This window comes from Octopus sinensis, linkage group LG27 (assembly GCF_006345805.1).
Source record: "Octopus sinensis linkage group LG27, ASM634580v1, whole genome shotgun sequence".
Classification (NCBI taxonomy): Eukaryota; Metazoa; Mollusca; class Cephalopoda; order Octopoda; family Octopodidae; genus Octopus; species Octopus sinensis.
The window spans coordinates 11,451,034-11,471,491 of record NC_043023.1 but is presented as its reverse complement, the minus strand read 5'-3'; the positions used below and the strand labels follow the sequence as shown (position 1 = coordinate 11,471,491).

General features: G+C 37.4%; 2 protein-coding genes across 3 annotated transcripts in view; one reads left to right on the top strand and one right to left on the bottom strand.

Annotated features, from left to right (window-relative positions):
• Nucleotides 1–20,458, top strand: part of LOC118768185 (zinc finger protein 91-like) — a 339,442-nt gene that overhangs the window by 42,816 nt on the left and 276,168 nt on the right. The window lies entirely within an intron of this gene.
• On the bottom strand, nucleotides 6,867–20,393 carry LOC115225023 (zinc finger protein 91-like). Its single transcript, XM_036514156.1, has 4 exons — nucleotides 20,110–20,393; nucleotides 16,812–18,522; nucleotides 16,393–16,559; nucleotides 6,867–8,121 (listed from the first exon to the last, which is right to left on the bottom strand). The coding sequence occupies exons 2-4, from the start codon at nucleotides 18,135–18,137 to the stop codon at nucleotides 6,894–6,896; spliced, it is 2,721 nt and encodes a 906-aa protein (XP_036370049.1). The 5' UTR covers nucleotides 18,138–18,522; nucleotides 20,110–20,393; the 3' UTR covers nucleotides 6,867–6,893.

Genomic DNA, 20,458 nt, shown 5'->3' with positions numbered 1-20,458 from the left:
GATATGGTTTTTCCCCAGTATGAATGCGTATGTGAGTAGTCAAGTGACTTTTATAAAAGAATGATTTACCACAGATATGACAAGGGTATGGATTCTCTCCTGTATGAACACTTTTGTGACAAGTTAAAATGCTATTTCGAGAAAACGATTTACCACAAATATCACACTGATATGGCTTTTCTCCTGTATGTGTACGTTTGTGTTTAGTCAAGGTACTGCTTTCAGAGAATGATTCACCACAGATATTACAATGATAGGGCTTCTCTCCTGTATGAATGCGTTTGTGTTTAGTCAAGTCCCCACTTCTAGAGAATGATTTAGCACAGACATCACAATCATATGGTTTTTCTGCAGTATGAATATGTTTGTGTTCAGACAAGGGAATCCTTTGACTGAATAATTTAACACAAATATCACAATCATATGGCTTTTCTCCTGTATGTGTATATTTGTGTCTAGTCAAATGCCCACTTTGAGAGAATGATTTACCACAGATATCACAATGATATGGCTTTTCTCCAGTATGAATACGTTTGTGGCGAGTCAAATGATTCCTTTCGGAGAATGATTTACCACAGATATCACAATGATATGGCTTCTCTCCTGTATGAGTACGTTTGTGTTTAAGCAAGGCACCACTTCGAGAGAATGATTTACCACAAATGTCACAATGAAATGGCTTCTCTCCTGTATGAACACGTTTGTGTTTAGTCAAGTCGCCCTTTCCAGAGAAGGATTTACCACAAATATCACAATGATATGGCTTCTCTCCTGTATGAACACGTTTGTGAATAATCAACTGACTATTATAAGAGTATGATTCACCACAGATATCACAATGATAGGGTTTCTCTCCTGTATGAATATGTTTATGCCTAGTAAGGTGACTACGTCGAGAGAATGATTTACCACAGATATTACAGCGATATGGTTTCTCTCCTACATCAGGGTTGTTTGCTTTAGTTAAATGATTCATCATGAGAGAATGATTGATCATACATATCACAATGAAAGTGTCTTTTCCATATATATGAATGTGTTTGTGTTCAGTTGAGTCACTATATTCAATGCCGTTTCTTTTATCTGGGATCTTACTTAATATCTAATCTATCAACTCCTTTGTAAAGTTATGCAAGCTTAATTAAGCTTTAAAGCAATCATCTTCTCTACATTCCAGACAGTGAAGACAACAAAAATGTTGCTGTTAATTCCATTGTCCAGAAGAATTATTTTCCCATCGTTCATTGAAGATTTTATTTGTATAAAGAGGTTGATGCGTTGATGAATGTGCCTTATGAATACATGGTCTTCCTTTAATTAATGAAAGTCAATCAAAATATCAAAGGTACATCTGAATGAAGAAATTTCTTCTACGTCAACATGATGTGATATTCTGAAATAGAAAAAGAAGCAGTGAGATAAAGAGAATAGTTAAGTGACATAATAATTCAACATTGCAAATCTTACAACATCAACACCGTCATCCATTTAATGTCTGTGTTTGCATAGGTCAGAATCCATTGAGACATTGAAAGTTTTACAACATTCTGTATATAGATGAATCGTCTCTACCTTTCTCTAATTATTTATCTCTTTTCTTTCTCTTCTCTCCTTTCACTTGTTTCACCTCAGAAGTGGTGTGGCTTAGGCGGTAGGGCACTTACCTCACAATTGGTGAATCTTTGCGCAGGAGTGGCTGTGTGGTAAGTAGCTTGCTAACCAATCACAGGGTTCCGGGTTCAGTCCCACTGCGTGGCATATTGGGCAAGTGTCTTCTAGTATAGCCTCGGGTCGACCAAAGCCTTGTGAGTGGATTTGGTAGACGGAAACTGAAAGAAGCCTGTCGTATATATGTATATGTGTGTGTGTTTGTCCCCCTAGCATTGCTTGACAACCGATGCTGGTGTGTTTATGTCCGCGTCACCTAGCGGTTCAGCAAAAGAGACTGATAGAATAAGTACTGGGCTTGCAAAAGAATAAGTCCCAGGGTCGATTTGCTCAACTAAAGGCGGTGCTCCAGCATGGCCGCAGTCAAATGACTGAAACAAGTAAAAGAGTATATATATCATTTCAACATGTGAACCAATAATCTGGCCCCTTTATTTCTCTCTCTCTCTCCCTGTGGTTTCCTCTCATCCCTTTCTCTTGAAAAGCATATGCTCAAAACATCAAAAACTTTCCCATTCTTCGTGAGTGTTAAACAAATACATCTGCTTGTCATTTCCTCACACGTCTTCGTCTTTTGCTTTCTGTACATTTGACCACACACACACACACGATAGGCTTCTTTCAGTTTCTGTCTACCATATCTCTCACACAACTTTAGTTGGCTGAAGGCTACAGTTGAAGACACCTGACCTGCAACGATGGGCTGAGAAGCACACTTCTTACTGCATATATTTCTTTCCTACCCACAAGGGGCTAAACATAGAGGGAACAAACAAGGACAGACAAAGGGATTAAGTCAATTACTATGACCCCAGTGCGAAACTGGTGCTTTATTTATCGACCCCGAAAGGATGAAAGGTAAAGTCGACCTCGGCGGAATTTGAACTCAGAATGTAACGGCAGATGAAATACCTATTTCTTTATTACCCACAAGGGGCTAAACACAGAGGAGACAAATAAGGACAGACAAAGGGATTAAGTCGATTACTTCGACCCCAGTGCGAAACTGGTACTTTATTTATTGGCCATGAAAGGATAAAAGGCAAAGTCGACCTTGGCGGAATTTGAATGTAACGACAGACGAAAGCACACGTCTTACTGCATAGCCACACCTATTCTCTGCGGGCCTCATTGCTGCTGGTGGCACATAAAAAGCACACAGTACACTCGGTGGTTGATGCTAGGAAGGGCATCAAGCTGTAGAGAGCATACAGTTCACACTGCAAAGTGGTTGGCATTTAAGTTAAGTTAATTTTTTGGCTCAAAAAGCAAAAAGCAAGGCCATGTAGGGGGACATGGAGTTATGTACAGGGTGGTGTTCATGCCATCTCTGGTCAAGAGAGACTTTGAACCGAGCGGTCGTCGGCATCTTCACTATCTCGTTCGGCAGCTTAATCCACGGATCCGCAACCCGGACGGAGAAAACCCCTCTCCTTCAATTGAGATGAAATCATCGCAGATAGAGCTTTTAGGAGTGACCCTGAAGCCGACGCTCTGGAGCAGGAGTGAAGAACAACTCTTTCGAGAGGTTACACTTTCCGCTTATGATGTTGTGGGCAAGAATGAGATCACCACGGCGTCGTCGTTTTTTGAGAGAATAAAGGTCGAGCGTCTTCAGCCTTTCTTCATAAGACAAATGCTTGAGACCAAGAACCATGCAGGTAGCCAGCTTCTGGATTCTTTCGAGATAAAGTATGTCTTTGAGGATTCAAGCCTCTTCTCCTTATCTTGGAATATTTGGAAATATATCCAGCTGTAAAAACTACGACAAAACTGACCTCGCCTGTGGTGGTGCCACGTAAAAAGCACTCACTCCATTCTGCAGGATGGCTGGTGCTGTGAAGGGCATCCAGCTGGAAAAACTGTGCCAAAACAGATACAGAAGTCTGGGGCAGTTTTCTGCCTGGCCAGTCCCTTGCAAACTGTCCAACCCCTGCCAGCACGGAAGGAGGATGTTAAACAATCATCATCATCGTCGTTTAACGTCCGTTCTCCATGCTAGCATGGGTTGGACGGTTCGACCGGGGATCTGGGAAGCCAGAAGGCTGCACCAGGCTCCAGTCTGATCTGGCAGTGTTTCTACAGCTGGTTTCCCTTCCTAACGCCAACCACTCCATGAGCGTAGTGGGTGCTTTCTACATGCCACCGGCACAGGTGCCAGGCAAGGCTGGCAACAGCCACAATCGGATTGGTGCATTCAATGATGATGATGCAAAGGAGTGGCTGTGTGGTAAGTAGCTTGCTTACAAACCACATGGTTCCGGGTTCAGTCCCATTGCATGGCACCCTGGGCAAGTGTCTACTATAGCCTCAGGGCGACCAATGCCTTGCGAGTGGATTTGGTAGACGAAAACTGAAAGAAGCCCGTCGTATATATATATATATGTATTTGTGCCTGTGTTTGTCCCCCCAACATCACTTGACAACTGATATTGGTGTGTTTAGCAGGTCGGCAAAAGAGACCAATAGAATAAGTACTAGGTTAACAAAGAATAAGTCCTGGGGTCGTTTTGCCCGACTAAAGGCAGTGCTCCAGCATGGCCACAGTGAAATGACTGAAACAAGTAAAGGAGTAAAAGTGTAAGTATAATAACCTCACAAAATTAGGCTGTTCAACAATTAACGAGAGAAATTTGTAACAATGACACTGAGTGAGCTTTAAACATTTATGGCTGTGTGGTAAGAAGCTTGCTTCCAAATCACATGGCTCTGGGTTCAGTCCCACTATGTGGCATCTTGGGCGAGAGTCTTCTATTATAGCCTTGGGCAGAATAAGGCCTTGTGAGTGGATTTCGTAGAAGGGAAGTGGAACAAACGTGTCATATGCATGTGCGTTTGGGCCCAACTCACAATTTGAAAGCGGATGTCGGCGCTTTTACATTATATTGATGCCCGATATCAAATCACCATCAATATTTAAATTAACTACGTACCAGTTACGCACTGGGATTGATATAATCGACTTAATCCATTTGTCTGTCCTTGTTTGTCCTCTCCGTGTTTAGCCCCTTGTGGGGAATAAAGAAATAAGGAAAAAAAAAATATATATATATATATATATATATATATATATATATATATATATATATATATATATATATATATATATATTCTTTCGATTTAACTCGACAACATCAAAATATTTCACTCCGGGTATTTCCGTGGAAGCAAATAACAGTTCGTTTCTGTTTTCTGCTTGGAAATTTGCGGATTTTATATACACACATGGAACAAGTAAGAACAAATATGCAAGGCTTTTTTTCTTCAATTTTAAAATGTGACATTGCTGGATATAATTTCGTTACATCTTTACTCCACAACCCACGGAAATACCCGAAGTGAAACGTCTCGACCATGTCGGGCTATATCGAAGGAATGCCTAATTTCCTTAATATCACATGTAACAGACGATCATAGGTTTTCTTAAACAACCGATCAATATTTCAGTTTGGAAGTTATTAATTAAGACGAGCAAATTATATTTTCCTAATTGTTGTCAGGTTCTCGCTTCGAAAAATAATTACTGTAACATCGAGAGGTTCACAGAATTCTATTATTCACATTATTATTATTATTAGTAGTAGTAATATCACCTTTACAGACTTAAAGTAAATCTTTATATCAACTTACCGTATTCACAAATAAGCAACGAGTCAGTGAATCACTAATTAAGCACCTTAATTAATAATTTACTTGCACCGTGGTTGAAGTGTAGTAGAAGTTATTTCCCTTTAGATGGTTGTAGTTCTTCTATTCTCCAATAGATAGCTCTAGTGACTGATTTCGTTCCAGTGAATCTCTTTGCCGAATTTTGTTAAAACCTTCACCAGATTATCTCGAAGAAGTGTACTGAGGTTTTCTGCTCAATTACCGTTTTCTCTACTCGGATCCTATCGGTTTCAACGGCAGTTTGGATCTTTTCCTTTAGAACGGCAGATGTCAACACAATTTCTAGTTAACTAAACACTTTTAAACTTCGTATACTGGTAGAATGTGTTTATAAAACATCATTTTCTCTTGAGCAAATTCTATAGTTTCTAAGATATTTTGTCTGAAAATCCGAGCATTTCGGCAATTTTAACCAATCGATTACCTCCATTCAACTAAAATCATTTGCTGCGTCTAAAACTGAGACATCCTAACCCTAATTTTTTTTTCTTAATTCTTAAATTAATTTAATTCCATTCCTTTTGTTTTTTTATACGCGTAACAATTAAATTAATTTTAAAATTAAGAAAAAAAATTTAGGGTTGGGGGGGGTTAGGGTTACGTACAGGATGTTGTTCAGTTCTAGACGCAGCAAATGATTATAGCTCAAAAGAGAGCATAGGATTGCTTAAAATTCGAAAAATTAAACTACGTTAAACAAACAAATTACGATTTTCTCAAGAAAACCAAGAGAAAAAAACATTTTATTTTGACACATTCTACCAGTATACAAGGTTTTAAAGTGTTTACTTAAGTAGAAATTGTCTGCTGTTCAAAAGGAAAAGATCCGTCAGTTTTTCTAGCGGTGTCATATGAAATTGTCGCCCATAATTATGACCCTAGTATCAATCAATTGAATTTCAATCTGTTTTAGGGTTAGGGTTATTTCTCTGTAAAAAGGAGTCCATGCTTCTGCCCCATACATGAATATACTCAAAATACGAGATTTGTATACACTTGTTCTAGTCATCAGACTGTCACTGTGTTCACAAAAACACACACATATCAAATTAAATACATAACCGAGAGCTACTACTAGTTTCATGCTGTTATGATACATGAACAGGCATATTTATAAAATACACAATGTATCTTAAGGGCATACAACCAAAGAAACCCAGCCAAATCTGACTGCAATCTGGAACAGCACTCTGGCTTGACAGCCCTTGTAACACTTTACCACCTGATCCTGCATAGAAAACGTTAAAGGATGATGATGATAATGAAGAAAGCACAACAAAGACAAAATTAATGTCACTTAAAACTTTTATTCCTTATTCTCTTATGACAAATTCCTCAAAAATCCAGCACAATCATCTTCAGAAATCAAAGTCATCTCTGTGTTGATATATTTAGATACATACATGATATTGAAGTTGGGGTTCGTTAATATCAAATTGTTAACGATGAAATTAAAGTTGATAAGGTCAAACTTGAATAGGAATAAATCCAGTCTTTTAACAGACAAAATATTCGTAATTGTTGTCCAGTTGTAATAAATCATGATACAGATACTGTTACACTTGTGTATGAATGTTCACATGTGTACTTAAGTGGCCTTTTTGAAAGAATGACTCACCACAGATATCACAATGATATGGTTTTTCACCTGTATGAATACGTCTGTGATTAGTTAAACTGCTATTTTGAGAAAACGATTTACCACAGATATTACAAAGATATGGCTTCTCTCCTGTATGAATACGTCTGTGATTATCTAAAGTCTTGTTGTGAGAAAATGATTTACCACAAATATCACACTGATATGGGTTTTCTTGAGTATGAATACGCGTGTGACTAATCAAATAGCTATTTGAAGAGAATGATTTACCACAGATATTACAATGATTCGGCTTCTCACCTGTATGACTACGTTTGTGTTTAATATCTCCTGTATGAATACGTTTGTGTTTAATCAAGTCACTACTTCCAGAAAATGATTTACCACAGATATCACAATGATATGGCTTCTCTCCTGTATGAATACGTATGTGTATAATCAAGTCACTACTTCCAGAAAATGATTTACCACAGATATTACAATGATATGGCTTCTCTCCGGTATGAGTACGTTTATGTTTAGGCAAGTCACCACTTTGAGAAAACGATTTACCACAGATATCGCACTGATATGGTTTTTCTCCTGTATGAATACGTTTGTGACGAGTTAAAGTTCCACTTACAGAAAATGATTTACCACAGATATCACACACGTATGGTTTTTCCCCAGTATGAATACGTATGTGATTAGTCAATTGACAATGTTGGGGAAATGATTTACCACAGATATTACAATGATATGGTTTCTCTCCTGTATGAATACGTTTGTGCGTTGTCAAGTTACCACAATGAGAAAAGGATTTACCACAGATATCACACTGATATGGTTTTTCTCCTGTATGTGTAGCTTTGTGTTTAGTTAAAGTATCTTTTCGAGAGAAACATTTACCACAGATATTACAATAAAATGGCTTCTCTCCTGTAAGACATGGCTTTTCCCCAGTATGAATACGTTTGTGACAAGTCAAAGAACCTCTTCGAGAGAATGATCTTCCACAGACATCACAGTGATGTGATTTCTCTCCTATATCAATGCACTTGTGTTTAGCTAAGATTCTTTCTTCAGTGAATGAATTACCACAGATGTCACAATGATATGGCTTCTCTCCAGTATGAATACGTTTGTGACTGGTTAAATAACTCTTTTCAGAAAATGATTTATAACCGATATCACAATGATGTGGTTTCTCTTTTGCGTCAGGATTTTTTGGTTTTGTTAAATTATTCATTACAAGAGAATAATTTGTCATGCATATCACAATGATATCGTGTTTTTCATTTCTATAAAAGTTTGTGTCCAGTTTTATCACTATTTTCAGAGAATAATTTCAAGTTGTGTTTCATCGGTGATCTTAATAGCTAAAACAGATGTAAATGGTTAACTCTTTTGTAAAGTAATCCAAGCTCAATTAACCTGTAAATTGATCATCTCCTGTACATTCCAGACAGTGAAAACAAAAAAATGTTGCTGTTGAATACAATATTTTCCCATTGTTTATCACAAAGATATTATTTTTATAAAGAGATTGATGTATTGATGAATGTGCCTTATATAATATATGGTCTTCTTTTAGTTGATGAAAGTCAATAAAAATATCATCGGCACATCTGAATGAAGAAATTTCGTTTCCATCAACATGGTATCACAAATACCTATCTGAAATAGGAAAAGAAGCAGTTAGGTAAAGTGTATTGTGAAAAGACATAGTAATTCAACATTGCAACACTGTCATTCATTCAATGTCTATATATATACATATATATAAATATATATATAATATAATATTCAAAATGTGACCGCATGTGTATCGTTGGCGATTTCTTTTCCTCCATCTTTCCTTTTCCTATGTTTCTGACGAAGAGCTCCGCTCGAAACATTAAACCCTCCTTCTTCCCGAGCGTCCAATAATACTATATTTGTTCCACGTCCTCGCGTTGTTGTGTTTTCATGTTTGGATTAACTTTATATATAAACAGATTGAAATGCAATAGATAGATACTAGTTTAGGGGAAGGTATCTTTCTTTCTTCACAAATGTAAATAAACCTAATCTATTTCTTAAACGTGGGACATATTCATACGGCACTGAATGCTTTTTAACTCAATAGACGCCAGTGATTGGTTGAAATTGCAGAAATTGAAGAAAAAAAAACAACAAATATCTTACAAACCATAGAATTTTCTCAATAAAGCCAAGAGAAAAAGATGTTTTATAAACACAATCTACCAGTATACGAAGTTTAACATTTTTTAGTTACCTTGAAATTATGTTAAAAACTGCCGTTCAAACCAAAAGGATCAAAAATTTTTTTATTTTGTGTTTTATTTACTTTGCTAGGTAGTCGTTGTAGGATCGACTTGTCACGACTAGCTAGCGCGGATCCGCGACTGCGCGCACCGGGACCACTGTTCGCTATGTGGTATTCTGCAAACGGTTTCGTCTCATTTTAATAATTACACCACTTAACACTCATTTTACCAATTAATTTCCTTTATATCACATGCAACAGCAGTTCATAGGTTTTTATAAGCAACAAATCAATATTTCGGTTTGGAATTTATTATTTAAGACACTGAAATATATTTCCCCAATTTGTTATGTTTTCGCTTCGAAATAATTCTATTATTTACATTATAATCAGTAGTATTAACACCATTATAGCCTTCAAGTGAATATTTCTCAACTTACCGTATCCAGATATGAACAACGAGTCAGTGATCGCTAATTAAGCACCTTAATTAAGGTTTAACTTGGAGCTCGTAAAACAAGTTTTGTAGAAGTTACTTCCCTTCATAACATTGTATTTCTTTAATTCTCCAATAGATGGCTTCACTGGCTGTTCATTTCGTTCCAGTGATTTTCTGTCAACCACTTCGCCTTCAAGAATTTTTCAAATTTACACCAGATTATTTTAACGAAGAGTACTCACGTAGGATCTTTTCGGTTTGAACGGCAGTTTTTTCTAGCGGTGTCATATGAAATTGTCACCCATAATTATGACTCTAGTATCGATCTCTCTTTCTTTTACTTGTTTCAGTCATTTGACTACGGCCATGCTGGAGCACCGCCTTTAATCGAGCAACTCGACCCCGAGACTTATTCTTTTGTAAGCCCAGTACTTATTCTATCGATCTCTTTTTGCCGAACCGCTAATTGACGGGGACATAAACACACTAGCATCGGTTGTCAAGCAATGCTAGGGGGACACAGACACAGAAACATACATACATATATATACGACGGGCTTCTTTCAGTTTCCGTCTACCAAATCCACTCACTATAGCCCGAGGCTGTAGTAGAAGACACTTGCCCAAGGTGCCACGCAGTGGGACTGAACCCGGAACCATGTGGTTGGTAAACAAGCTACTTACCACACAGCCACTCCTGCGCCTGATCTATTGCATTTCAATCTGTTTTAGGGTTAGGGTTAGAGGCGGGTATCTTTTTTTCTTCAGAAATGTAAATAAACCCAATCTGTTTCTTGAATGAGGGACATATTCATACGGCACTGAATGTTGTCACCTTAATAGACGTCATTGATTGGTTGAAATTGCAGAAATTGAAGCAAAAAAAACAACAAATATCTTACAAACCATAGAATTTTCTCTATAAAGCCAAGAGAAAAAGATGTTTTATAACCCTAACCCAATACTTAAGATCTAAAGCAAAATTTTTTCGAATACCCTTAAAATATAATTATTGTTTTCCATGATATTTTGTTGTGTAATCCCCCTCAGTCTTATATAGGACCCTGAGGGGGATGTGTGGACCCCAGTTGAGAATCACTGATATAAATTGTCAGATCCTTCTCGTACCTAACCGGATGGCCCTTCTCTGCAGACCAACTTAATAGCTACCCACAGCGACATTTCTGTGTGCAGTTCGTCTGTTATCGGTGATTGGGAATGTCCCACACACGCATTTGGGAGCTTCACCCTACTTTGTCTATGGCCTGTACCAATGTAACCCCTTCCACCTCCAGCTGCTGCAGTGTCCCCATTCGTACCAGAATATGGCTGTCTGCAGAACAAACTCGAAGACTGCCTCCATGCGGTAGATCCGTTGCCTCTCAGCCTTAAATTCAATTGAACAATGGTGCAAAAAGCTGTACTGTTGTCCATTAATAGCTCATCTACAAGCCCCCATTCCAAACACACTGATTGCAGCCCTTCCGCAGCATTACCACCCCGATTTCTCTCCATGACGCCATCCACCCTGGCCCACAATCCACCATTGCAAGGCATACCTTTCCCCAAGAGTGTGACACATCAATGGATAACCTCTTGCTAATCCAACTTTTCAACGATTTGTTTACAACCCTTTGTTTTACCCTACAGCCCTTTATGAGCTCAAATATCACTGCTTCCCTTTCATTTCTCTCTCCATCTGCCCCATTCTCTACCTGTGTTGTGTTTCTTTCAATTAATTATAAATATAACAAAAATTTAGTAAAATAACTTTGTTATCATTAAGCTTGTGTTAGGAACATAAATTGTGACTAAGGTTTGGTGGAAGATTTCAATTCAAAACTTGTGAAAACAAGACATTTGTACTCATTGCCAGAGCCAGTTTCAGCCGGGTTGGTAACAAAAGGGTTAATATAAACTTAGTAAGGCAGAACCTAGTCACTCTCCTGGCGGAATCAGGTCAGTTGAGTCATCTGGCATTATGTTCAGTTTCTTGGGAAGTTCTGATTTCTAATTCTTACCTTTATTCACCTGATTAAAACGGCTCTTTTGCAGGATGTTACACTTTTGTTAATCAGTAAAGAATATGTCAGAAACAGCAGTACTGGACTAAAGCCCATCTTTGTTGTTAATTATTCTTTGCCTAACTTGGAAAATTCCATTCGTTCGGATTTCAAGTCTGTAATCCAAGTGGAATGCATGCAGTGAATGTAGTCCAGTTTGACTTTGATGACACATTGTGGATTCAGTGAGGTATTTATAGATGTATGCATAACTGGAAGGAGAAATCTGCATTTACTTTAGTAAAAATGTATATGTCAGTATATATTGTGTATACACAGGTGCACAATCCCTGGCCCTCCCTTGGTGTTTTACTTTTTAAACAAGGTAGGAGAACTAAGCAGTGATGTTTATAAGTAAAATGTTATTACCATTCTAAGAATGTCAGTGCCAGATTTGAACTCTTACACAACCCATTCACAGTGTTTTGTCACGGAGAAAATTTATTGTTGTAGAGAAATGGTGTAAATACACCTAAATCAGATTTACACCATTTGTCTACAGCCAGAAATTTTACACCAAGGAAGTGGATCCAGGTAATGACTTTCCCCAACATGTCAAATCAAACTCTAGAGATTTTACTGATTGCTTCAGCTCATCCTTATACCTAAGGACAGGTCTTCCTCTGCCATGATATCCCTCCATTTTTTGGCCATAAAGAAGAATTTTTTTTAATGCAGCCATTTTTCATTTAAAAAATATGTCCTAACCATCTGCACTGAATTCTCATCAACACGCTTTGGATGCTGGACATACCACATATTTCTAAGGTTTTGACATTTGATGTCTTATCTTGCTATTTTGTTGCACAAACAGCACATGTGAAAAGTTTCAAGTTTTTTTATATTGCTCTGTAAAAGGGAGTCCATGCTTCTGCCCCAGACATGAATACACTCAAAATATGAGATTTGTATACACTTATTTTAGTCATCAGACTGTCACTGTTTTCATAAACACACACACATATCAAATTAAATACATAACCGAGAGAGCTACTACTAGTTTCATGCTGTTATGATACATGAACAGGCATATTTATAAAATACACAATGTATCTTAAGGGCATACAGCCAAAGAAAGCAAGCCAAATCTGACTGCAATCTGGAACAGCACTCTGGCTTGACAGCCCTTGTAAGACTTTCCCACCTGATCCTGCATAGAAAACATTAAAGGATGATGATGATAATGAAGAAAGCACAACAAAGACAAAATTAATGTCACTTAAAACTTTTATTCCTTATTCCCATTCCTTTATTCTCTTATAACAAATTCCTCAAAAATCCAGCACAATCATCTTCAGAAATCAAAGTGACTGCTGTGTTGATATATTTAGATACATACATGACGAAATATACATGTCTTATCACTTTCACTCTCCTTTTGATTTTCACAACTTGAAGCTCTGCCATATTGAATGAATAAATGTAAGTTGTCAGAAACCCCAAACAGAAATATTTGATTTGAGTGTTGAAGGCTTGTGTAGAACCAGCCACGCTTTTTGGAAGTGATGATAGCAAGAATATGGTGCACATATTAGGTGCAGGAGTGACTGTGTGGTAAGTAGCTTGTTTACCAACCACATGTTTCCGGGATCACTCCCACTGCATGGCACCTTGGGCAAGTGTCTTCCACTGTAGCCTTGGGCTGACCAAACCCTTGTGAGTGGATTTGCTAGATGGAAACTGAAAGAAGCCCGTCGTATATATATATATATATGCGTGTGTCTGTGTTTGTCCCCCTAGCATTGCTTGACAACCGATGCTGGTGTGTTTATGTCCCCGTGTTTATGGCCGCAGTCAAATGACTGAAACAAGTAAAAGAATAAAAGAAAAGAATATATGCACATCCATACATACATGTTTGTGCACGTATGTCATTATACTTTCTTTCCTCCTCTCTGGTTCCTACCCATCATGTACGTCTATTTACAGAAATTTGACATCCTTGTATTCTTGCCCCCCTTTAAATTTTTCTACTACCTGCGTGGTTGGGATCTCTTCGGTTTGACCGGCAGTTTTTAAAAATAATTTCCACGTAACTAAACACTTTTAAACTTTGTATATTGGTAGAATTTGTTCATAAAACATCTTTTCCTCTTGGCTTTATTGAGAAAATTCTATTGTTTGTAAGATATTTGTTTTGTTTTTTCTGCAATTTCAACCAATCAATGACGTCTATTGAGGTAATAACATTCTGGGCCGTATGAATATGTCCCTCGTTTATGAAACAGATTGAGTTTATTTACATTTCTGAAGAAAAAAAGATACCCTTCCCGCTACTCCTAACCCTAAAACAGATTGAAATGCAATAGATCGATCCTAGGGTCATAATTATGGGTGACAATTTCATATGACACCGCTAGAAAAACCTGCCGTTCAAACCGAAAAGATCTGTAATGTTAACTTGGGAATCCAAAATTTCAGGCTTACAGGTCCAGATTCGCCCTGGAAAGTTCTTAATTTACCCACAGATTGAGCCCGATTCCAAAATGGTATGATATGTTGGGCTACGGCCTCTAGGAGTAAAGTTGAAAATGTGTGACTCACTGATATTCGCATTTATAGTATTAGATATGCATACATACATACACACACACATGAATTTACATGTGTGTGTATACATATATATAAATATATATATATCATCATCATTTAATGTCCGTTTTCCATGCTAGCATGGGTTGGACGGTTTGACTGGGATCTGGGATGCCAGAGAGCTGCACCAGGCTCCAGTCTGATCTGGCAGTGTTTCTACAGCTGGATGCCCTTCCATATATATATATATCATCATCATCATTTAGCGTCCGCTTTCCATGTTAGCATGGGTAGGATGGTTCAACTGGGGTCTGGGAATCCAGAAGGCTGCACCAGGCCCAGTCTGATCTGGCAATGTTTCTAAGGCTGGATGCCCTTGCTAACGCCAACCACTCCGTGAGTTGAGTGGGTGCCTTTCACGTGCCACCGGTATGTGGTCCGGCAAGGCTGGCAACGACCACGGTTGGATGGTGCTTTTTACATGTCATCGATACAAGGCTAGTCGGGGTGGCGCTGGCAACGGCCACGTTCAGATGGTTCTCTCACGTACCACCAGCACTGGTATCACAGCTGCAATTTCCATTGATGTTGATCGATTTTGATTTTCACTTGCCTCAAAAGGTCTTCACAAGTAGAGTTTTGTGTCCCAAGAGGAAAGGATATTTTTTACAGACAAAATTTAAAGGACTGACCACTAACTTTTAGTGGTCAGTCCTTTAAATTTTGTATGTAAAAAATATTTTAATCTTTGGATTTTTTTAATATGCTAGGCCACTGGGTTTAATTGATTAATATCAATTTCTACCCTTATTCAAATTTATATATATATGCTGTGTGGCAGGTAAAAAGCACCATTTGAGCATGATCGTTACCAGCGTTGCCTTACTGGCAAGTGCTGCTGGATTGGTTCCTGTGCAGGTGGCACGTCAAAAACACCATTTGAGCATGGCCGTTGCCGGTACAGACTGACAGGTCCTCATGCCAGTGATACGTAAAAGGACCCACTACACTCTCGGAGTGGTTGGCATTAGGAAGGGCATCAAGCTGCCGAAACTCTGCCAGATCAGAAAGGAGCCTGATGCAGCCATTTGGTTCACTAGTCTTCAGTCAAATCGTCCAACCCATGCTAGCATGGAAAGCGGATGTTAAATGATGATGATGATGATGATATAAAGCACACAGCATAAACTGTAAACTGGTTAGCATTAGGAGAATACATCCAAAGAAACCCAAACAAATCAGACTGGAACCTAGTGCAGCATTATGGTTTACCAGCTCATGTCACACTGTGCCACCCATGACAACATATAAAGAAAAGCTATCGCTGAAGGATGATGATGATGAAAATGACGACAATGATGAAAGTTAATAGACAAAACCAATTTCAGTTTAATTCAGTTTTTATTCATTATTCCCATTTCTTTATTTTCTCATAACAAATTCCTCAAAACTCCAGCATGACCATCTTCAGAAATTAAAGTCTTTGCTGAATTAGATGTTGACATTGATGAAATTGAAGTTGATAACATGAAATTTGAAGAGATAAAAAAAATCCCTGTCTCTTTGCAGAAAAACTAGAAGTAATTTTAGGCATGTTGTAACAAATTTCAATACTTATACAGTCACACTTGTGCATGTATACACAAATGTGTACTGAAGTGGGATTGTTTTGAGAATGATTTACCACAGATATTGCAATGACAGGGCTTCTCCCCTGTATGAATACGCTGGTGTCTTGTGAAGACACCTCAAAGGCTTTGTTGTGTTGATATATTTCCATATATACACAGCATTCAGGTTCGTATTCATGAATTTGAAGTTGATAACATCAAATTTGAAGAGATATAAAGAAAACGCCTTTTAGCAGAGAAAAATAGAAGTTATTGTTGTCGTGTTGTAATAAATTTCAATACTGGTACAGTTACAGTTGTGTGTGAATACTCACATGTGTACTGAAGTGGCCATTTTGAAAGAATTATTCACCACAGATATCACAGTGATGTGGTTTTTCGCCCAGTATGAATATGTTTATGATTAGTCAAGTGAGTATTATAAGAGAATGGTTAACCACAGATATCTCAAGGATATAATTTCTCTCCTGTATGAACGTGCTTGTGTTTAGTTAAGCCATTTCTTTGAGAGAATGTTTTGCCACAGATATTACAATGATGACTTCTCTCCTGTATGAATACGTTTATGTTTAGACAGGTGGCTACTACAAGAGAATGATTTACCACAGATATCACAATGATATGGTTTCTCTCCTGTGTGAATACGCTGGTGTTTAGTTAAGACACTACATTTAGAGAATGACTTGCCACATGTATCACAGTGATATGGCTTCTCAGCTCTATGAATACGTTTGTGCCTTTTCATGTAACTGGCATTAGAAAATGACCCACCACAGATATCACAGCGATGTGGCTTCTCTCCTGTATGAATACGCTTGTGACTAGTTACACTGCTACTTTCGGAAAATGATTTGCCACAGATATCACACTGATATGGTTTTTCCCCAGTATGAATACGCTTGTGACTAGTTACACTGCTACTTTCGGAAAATGATTTGCCACAGATATCACACTGATATGGTTTTTCCCCAGTATGAATACGCTTGTGACTAGTTACACTGCTACTTTCGGAAAATGATTTGTCACAGATATCACACTGATATGGTTTTTCCCCAGTATGAATACGTTTGTGACGAGTTAAAGCTCCATTTTCAGAAAATGATTTACCGCAGATAATACATTGATATGGCTTCTCACCTGTATGAATACGCTTGTGTTTAGTTAAAGTGCTATTTACAGAAAATGATTTACCACAGATATCACAGCGATATGGTTTCTCACCTGTGTGAATACGTCTGTGACTAGTCAATTGACTATTTCCAGAGAATGATTTACCACAGATATCACAACGATATGGCATCTCTCCCGTATGTATATATTTGTGACTAGTTAAAGCGCTATTTAGAGAAAAGGATTTGCCACAGATATCACAACGATATGGTTTATCTCCTGTATGAATGCGCTGGTGTTTAGTCAAGTCATTACTTCCAGAAAATGATCTACCACAGATATCACAGTGATATGGTTTTTCCCCAGTATGAACACGCTTGTGAATCGTCAAGCTACCGTTTGCAGAGAATGATTTCCCACAGATATCACAATGATATGGCTTCTCACCTGTATGAACACGTTTGTGTCTAGTTAAAGCATGAGTTTGAGAAAATGATTTACCACATAAATCGCAGGGATATGGTTTTTCACCAGTATGAATACATCTATGAGTAGTCAACTGACTATTACAAGAGAATGATTTACCACAGGTATCGCAATGACACGGTTTTTCTCCTGTATGTGTATGTTTGTGAACAGACAAGTGATTTCTCCGAGAAAATGATTTTCCACAGACATCACAATGATATGGCTTCTCACCCGTATGAATACGTCTGTGAACAGTCAAGTTACTTCTTTGAGAGAATGATTTACCACAGATATCACAATGATATGGCATCTCTCCCATATGTATATATTTGTGACTAGTTAAAGCGCTATTTAGAGAAAAGGATTTGCCACAGATATCACAACGATATGGTTTATCTCCTGTATGAATGCGCTGGTGTTTAGTCAAGTCATTACTTCCAGAAAATGATTTACCACAGATATCACAGTGATATGGTTTTTCCCCAGTATGAACACGCTTGTGAATCGTCAAGTCACCGTTTGCAGGGAATGATTTCCCACAGATATCACAATGATATGGCTTCTCACCTGTATGAATATATCTGTGTCTAATCAAGTTACTTCTTAGAGAAAATGATTTTCCACAGACATCACAGGAATATGGTTTCTCTTTTGTATCAGTGTTTTTAGATTTTATTAAATTATTCATTCTGAGAGAATAATTTCTCATATATATCACAAAAATATTGTTTTTTTCTTTTCTATGAATATGTTTGTGTTCAGTTCAGTTAGTATTTTCAGGGAATAATTTAATGCTATGTTTCATTCATCTGTGATCTTACTTAATATCTAAATTAGCAGGTGAAAACTGTCAAGTCCTTCGTAAAGTTACACAAACTTGTAAAGCAATCACCTCCTCTACATTCCAGACAGTGAAGACAAGAAAAATATTTTGCTGTTGTTTGTCATAGATTATATCAGTATAAAAAGGTTGATGTATTGATGAAGGCTCCTTATAAATATATCATCTTCCTTTAGTTGATGAAAGTCCATAAAAAAATCATAAGTCACATCTGAACAACAAGATTTCTTTTACGTCAACAAGATGTGATATTCTGAAAGAGGAAAAGAAACAGTGAGATAAAGAGAATAGTTAAGTGACATAATAATTCAACATTGCAAATTTTACAACATTAATACTGTCATCCGTTTAATGTCAATGTTCGCAAGGGTCGGAGTTCATTGAAGTGTTGAAAGACTGGCATACCTACACAACTTTTACTTGTTTCAGTCATTTGACTGTGGCTATGCTGGAGCACCGCCTTTTAGTCAAGCAAATCGACCCCAGGACTTATTGTTTGGAAGCCTAGTTACTTATTCTATCGGTCGCTTTTACTGAACCGCTAAGTTACAGGGATGTAAACACACCAGCATCTGTTTTCAAGCGATGTTGGGGAGACAAACACAGACACACAAACACATATATATATATACACACATATACAAAGGGCTTCTTTCAGTTTCCGTCTACGAAATCCACTCACAAGGCTTTGGTCGGCCCTACTCCTACCTTCCTCATACATTTCAGAAAAATTCATTTTTGATATATCTAAGACAAGGGAGCATATTTTCTCAATCTTTCTATGCATTTTCACAGATTGCAGTAACTTCGAAGGGTTCACATAATTCCATTATTTACTGGCAGAGTCATTAGCACGCTGCATGAAATGCTGAGTGGTATTTCGCCTATCGCTATGTTCTGAGTTCATTCCCACTGCGCGGCACCTTGATTATTATTATTTTTTACTCACCCTGAAAAAAATGAAAGACAGTGTCGATCTCGACAGTAAGTCTTGGGGGATCTTTTCATTTTGAACGGCAATTTTTTTCTACCGGTGTCATATGAAATTGTCACCCATAATTATGACCCTAGTATCGATCTATTGCATTTCAATCTGTTTTAGGGTTAGGGGTGGGGGGAAGGGTATCTTATTTTCTTTAGAAATGTAAATAAACCCAATCTGTTTCTTAAACTAGGGACTTATCATACGGCACATAATGTTTTCACCTCAATAGACGTCATTGATTGGTTGAAATTGCAGAAATTGAAGAAAAAAGAACATCTGACAGACTATAGAATTTTCTCAAGAAAGCCAAGAGAAAAAGATGTTTTATAAACACATTCTACCAGTATACGAAGTTTAAAAGTGTTTAGTTACGTGGAAATTATTTTAAAAAACTGCCGTTCAAACCGAAAAGATCCCAGAGTCTTGGGTTCAAATACAGCCGAGGTTGACTGATGGCCCTGGGTCAAAATTTTAAACCATCATTACGATTATTAATATAACCTTAAAGCAAATCTTCATCAACTTACCGTTTTATCAATGCCTAATTAACAACGGGACAGAATTAATTAACGTGGTATTCTTCAATCGGTTTCTTCTCATTTTACTAATTAATTATGCTACATTACATTCATTTTTACCAACTAATTTACTTTATATCACATGTAACAGTCGGTCACAGTATTTTATAAACAACAAATCAACATTTCAGTTTGGAAATTATTAATTAAGACGAGCAAATATATTTTCCTAATTATTGTCAGGTTCCCGCTTGGAAACATAATTCTATTATTTACCTTATTATTAGTAGTATTATCAACACTATTACAGCCTTAAAGTAAATATTTGTCAACTTACCGAATTCACAAATAAACAGTGACTCAGTGATCGGTAATTAACCTCCCTAATTAACTTCCCTAATTAGCTATTTTGGTCTCGTGGTTGATGTGGTGAAGAAGTTGTTTCCCCTTGATATAATTGTATTTCCTTAATTCTCCAATAGAGAGCGCTACTGAATTGTTGGATTCCTTCCGGTGTTTTTTTAACTTTGTCCCTTTCTGTGAATAACTCCATCTTCAAGTTTTTAAAAATTCTCACCAGATTATTTTAATAAAGTTTACTTGTATATTCTAGGATATTTTCGCTTTGACCGACAGATTTTAAAAAATAATTTCCACGAAACTAAACACTTTTAAACTTCGTATAC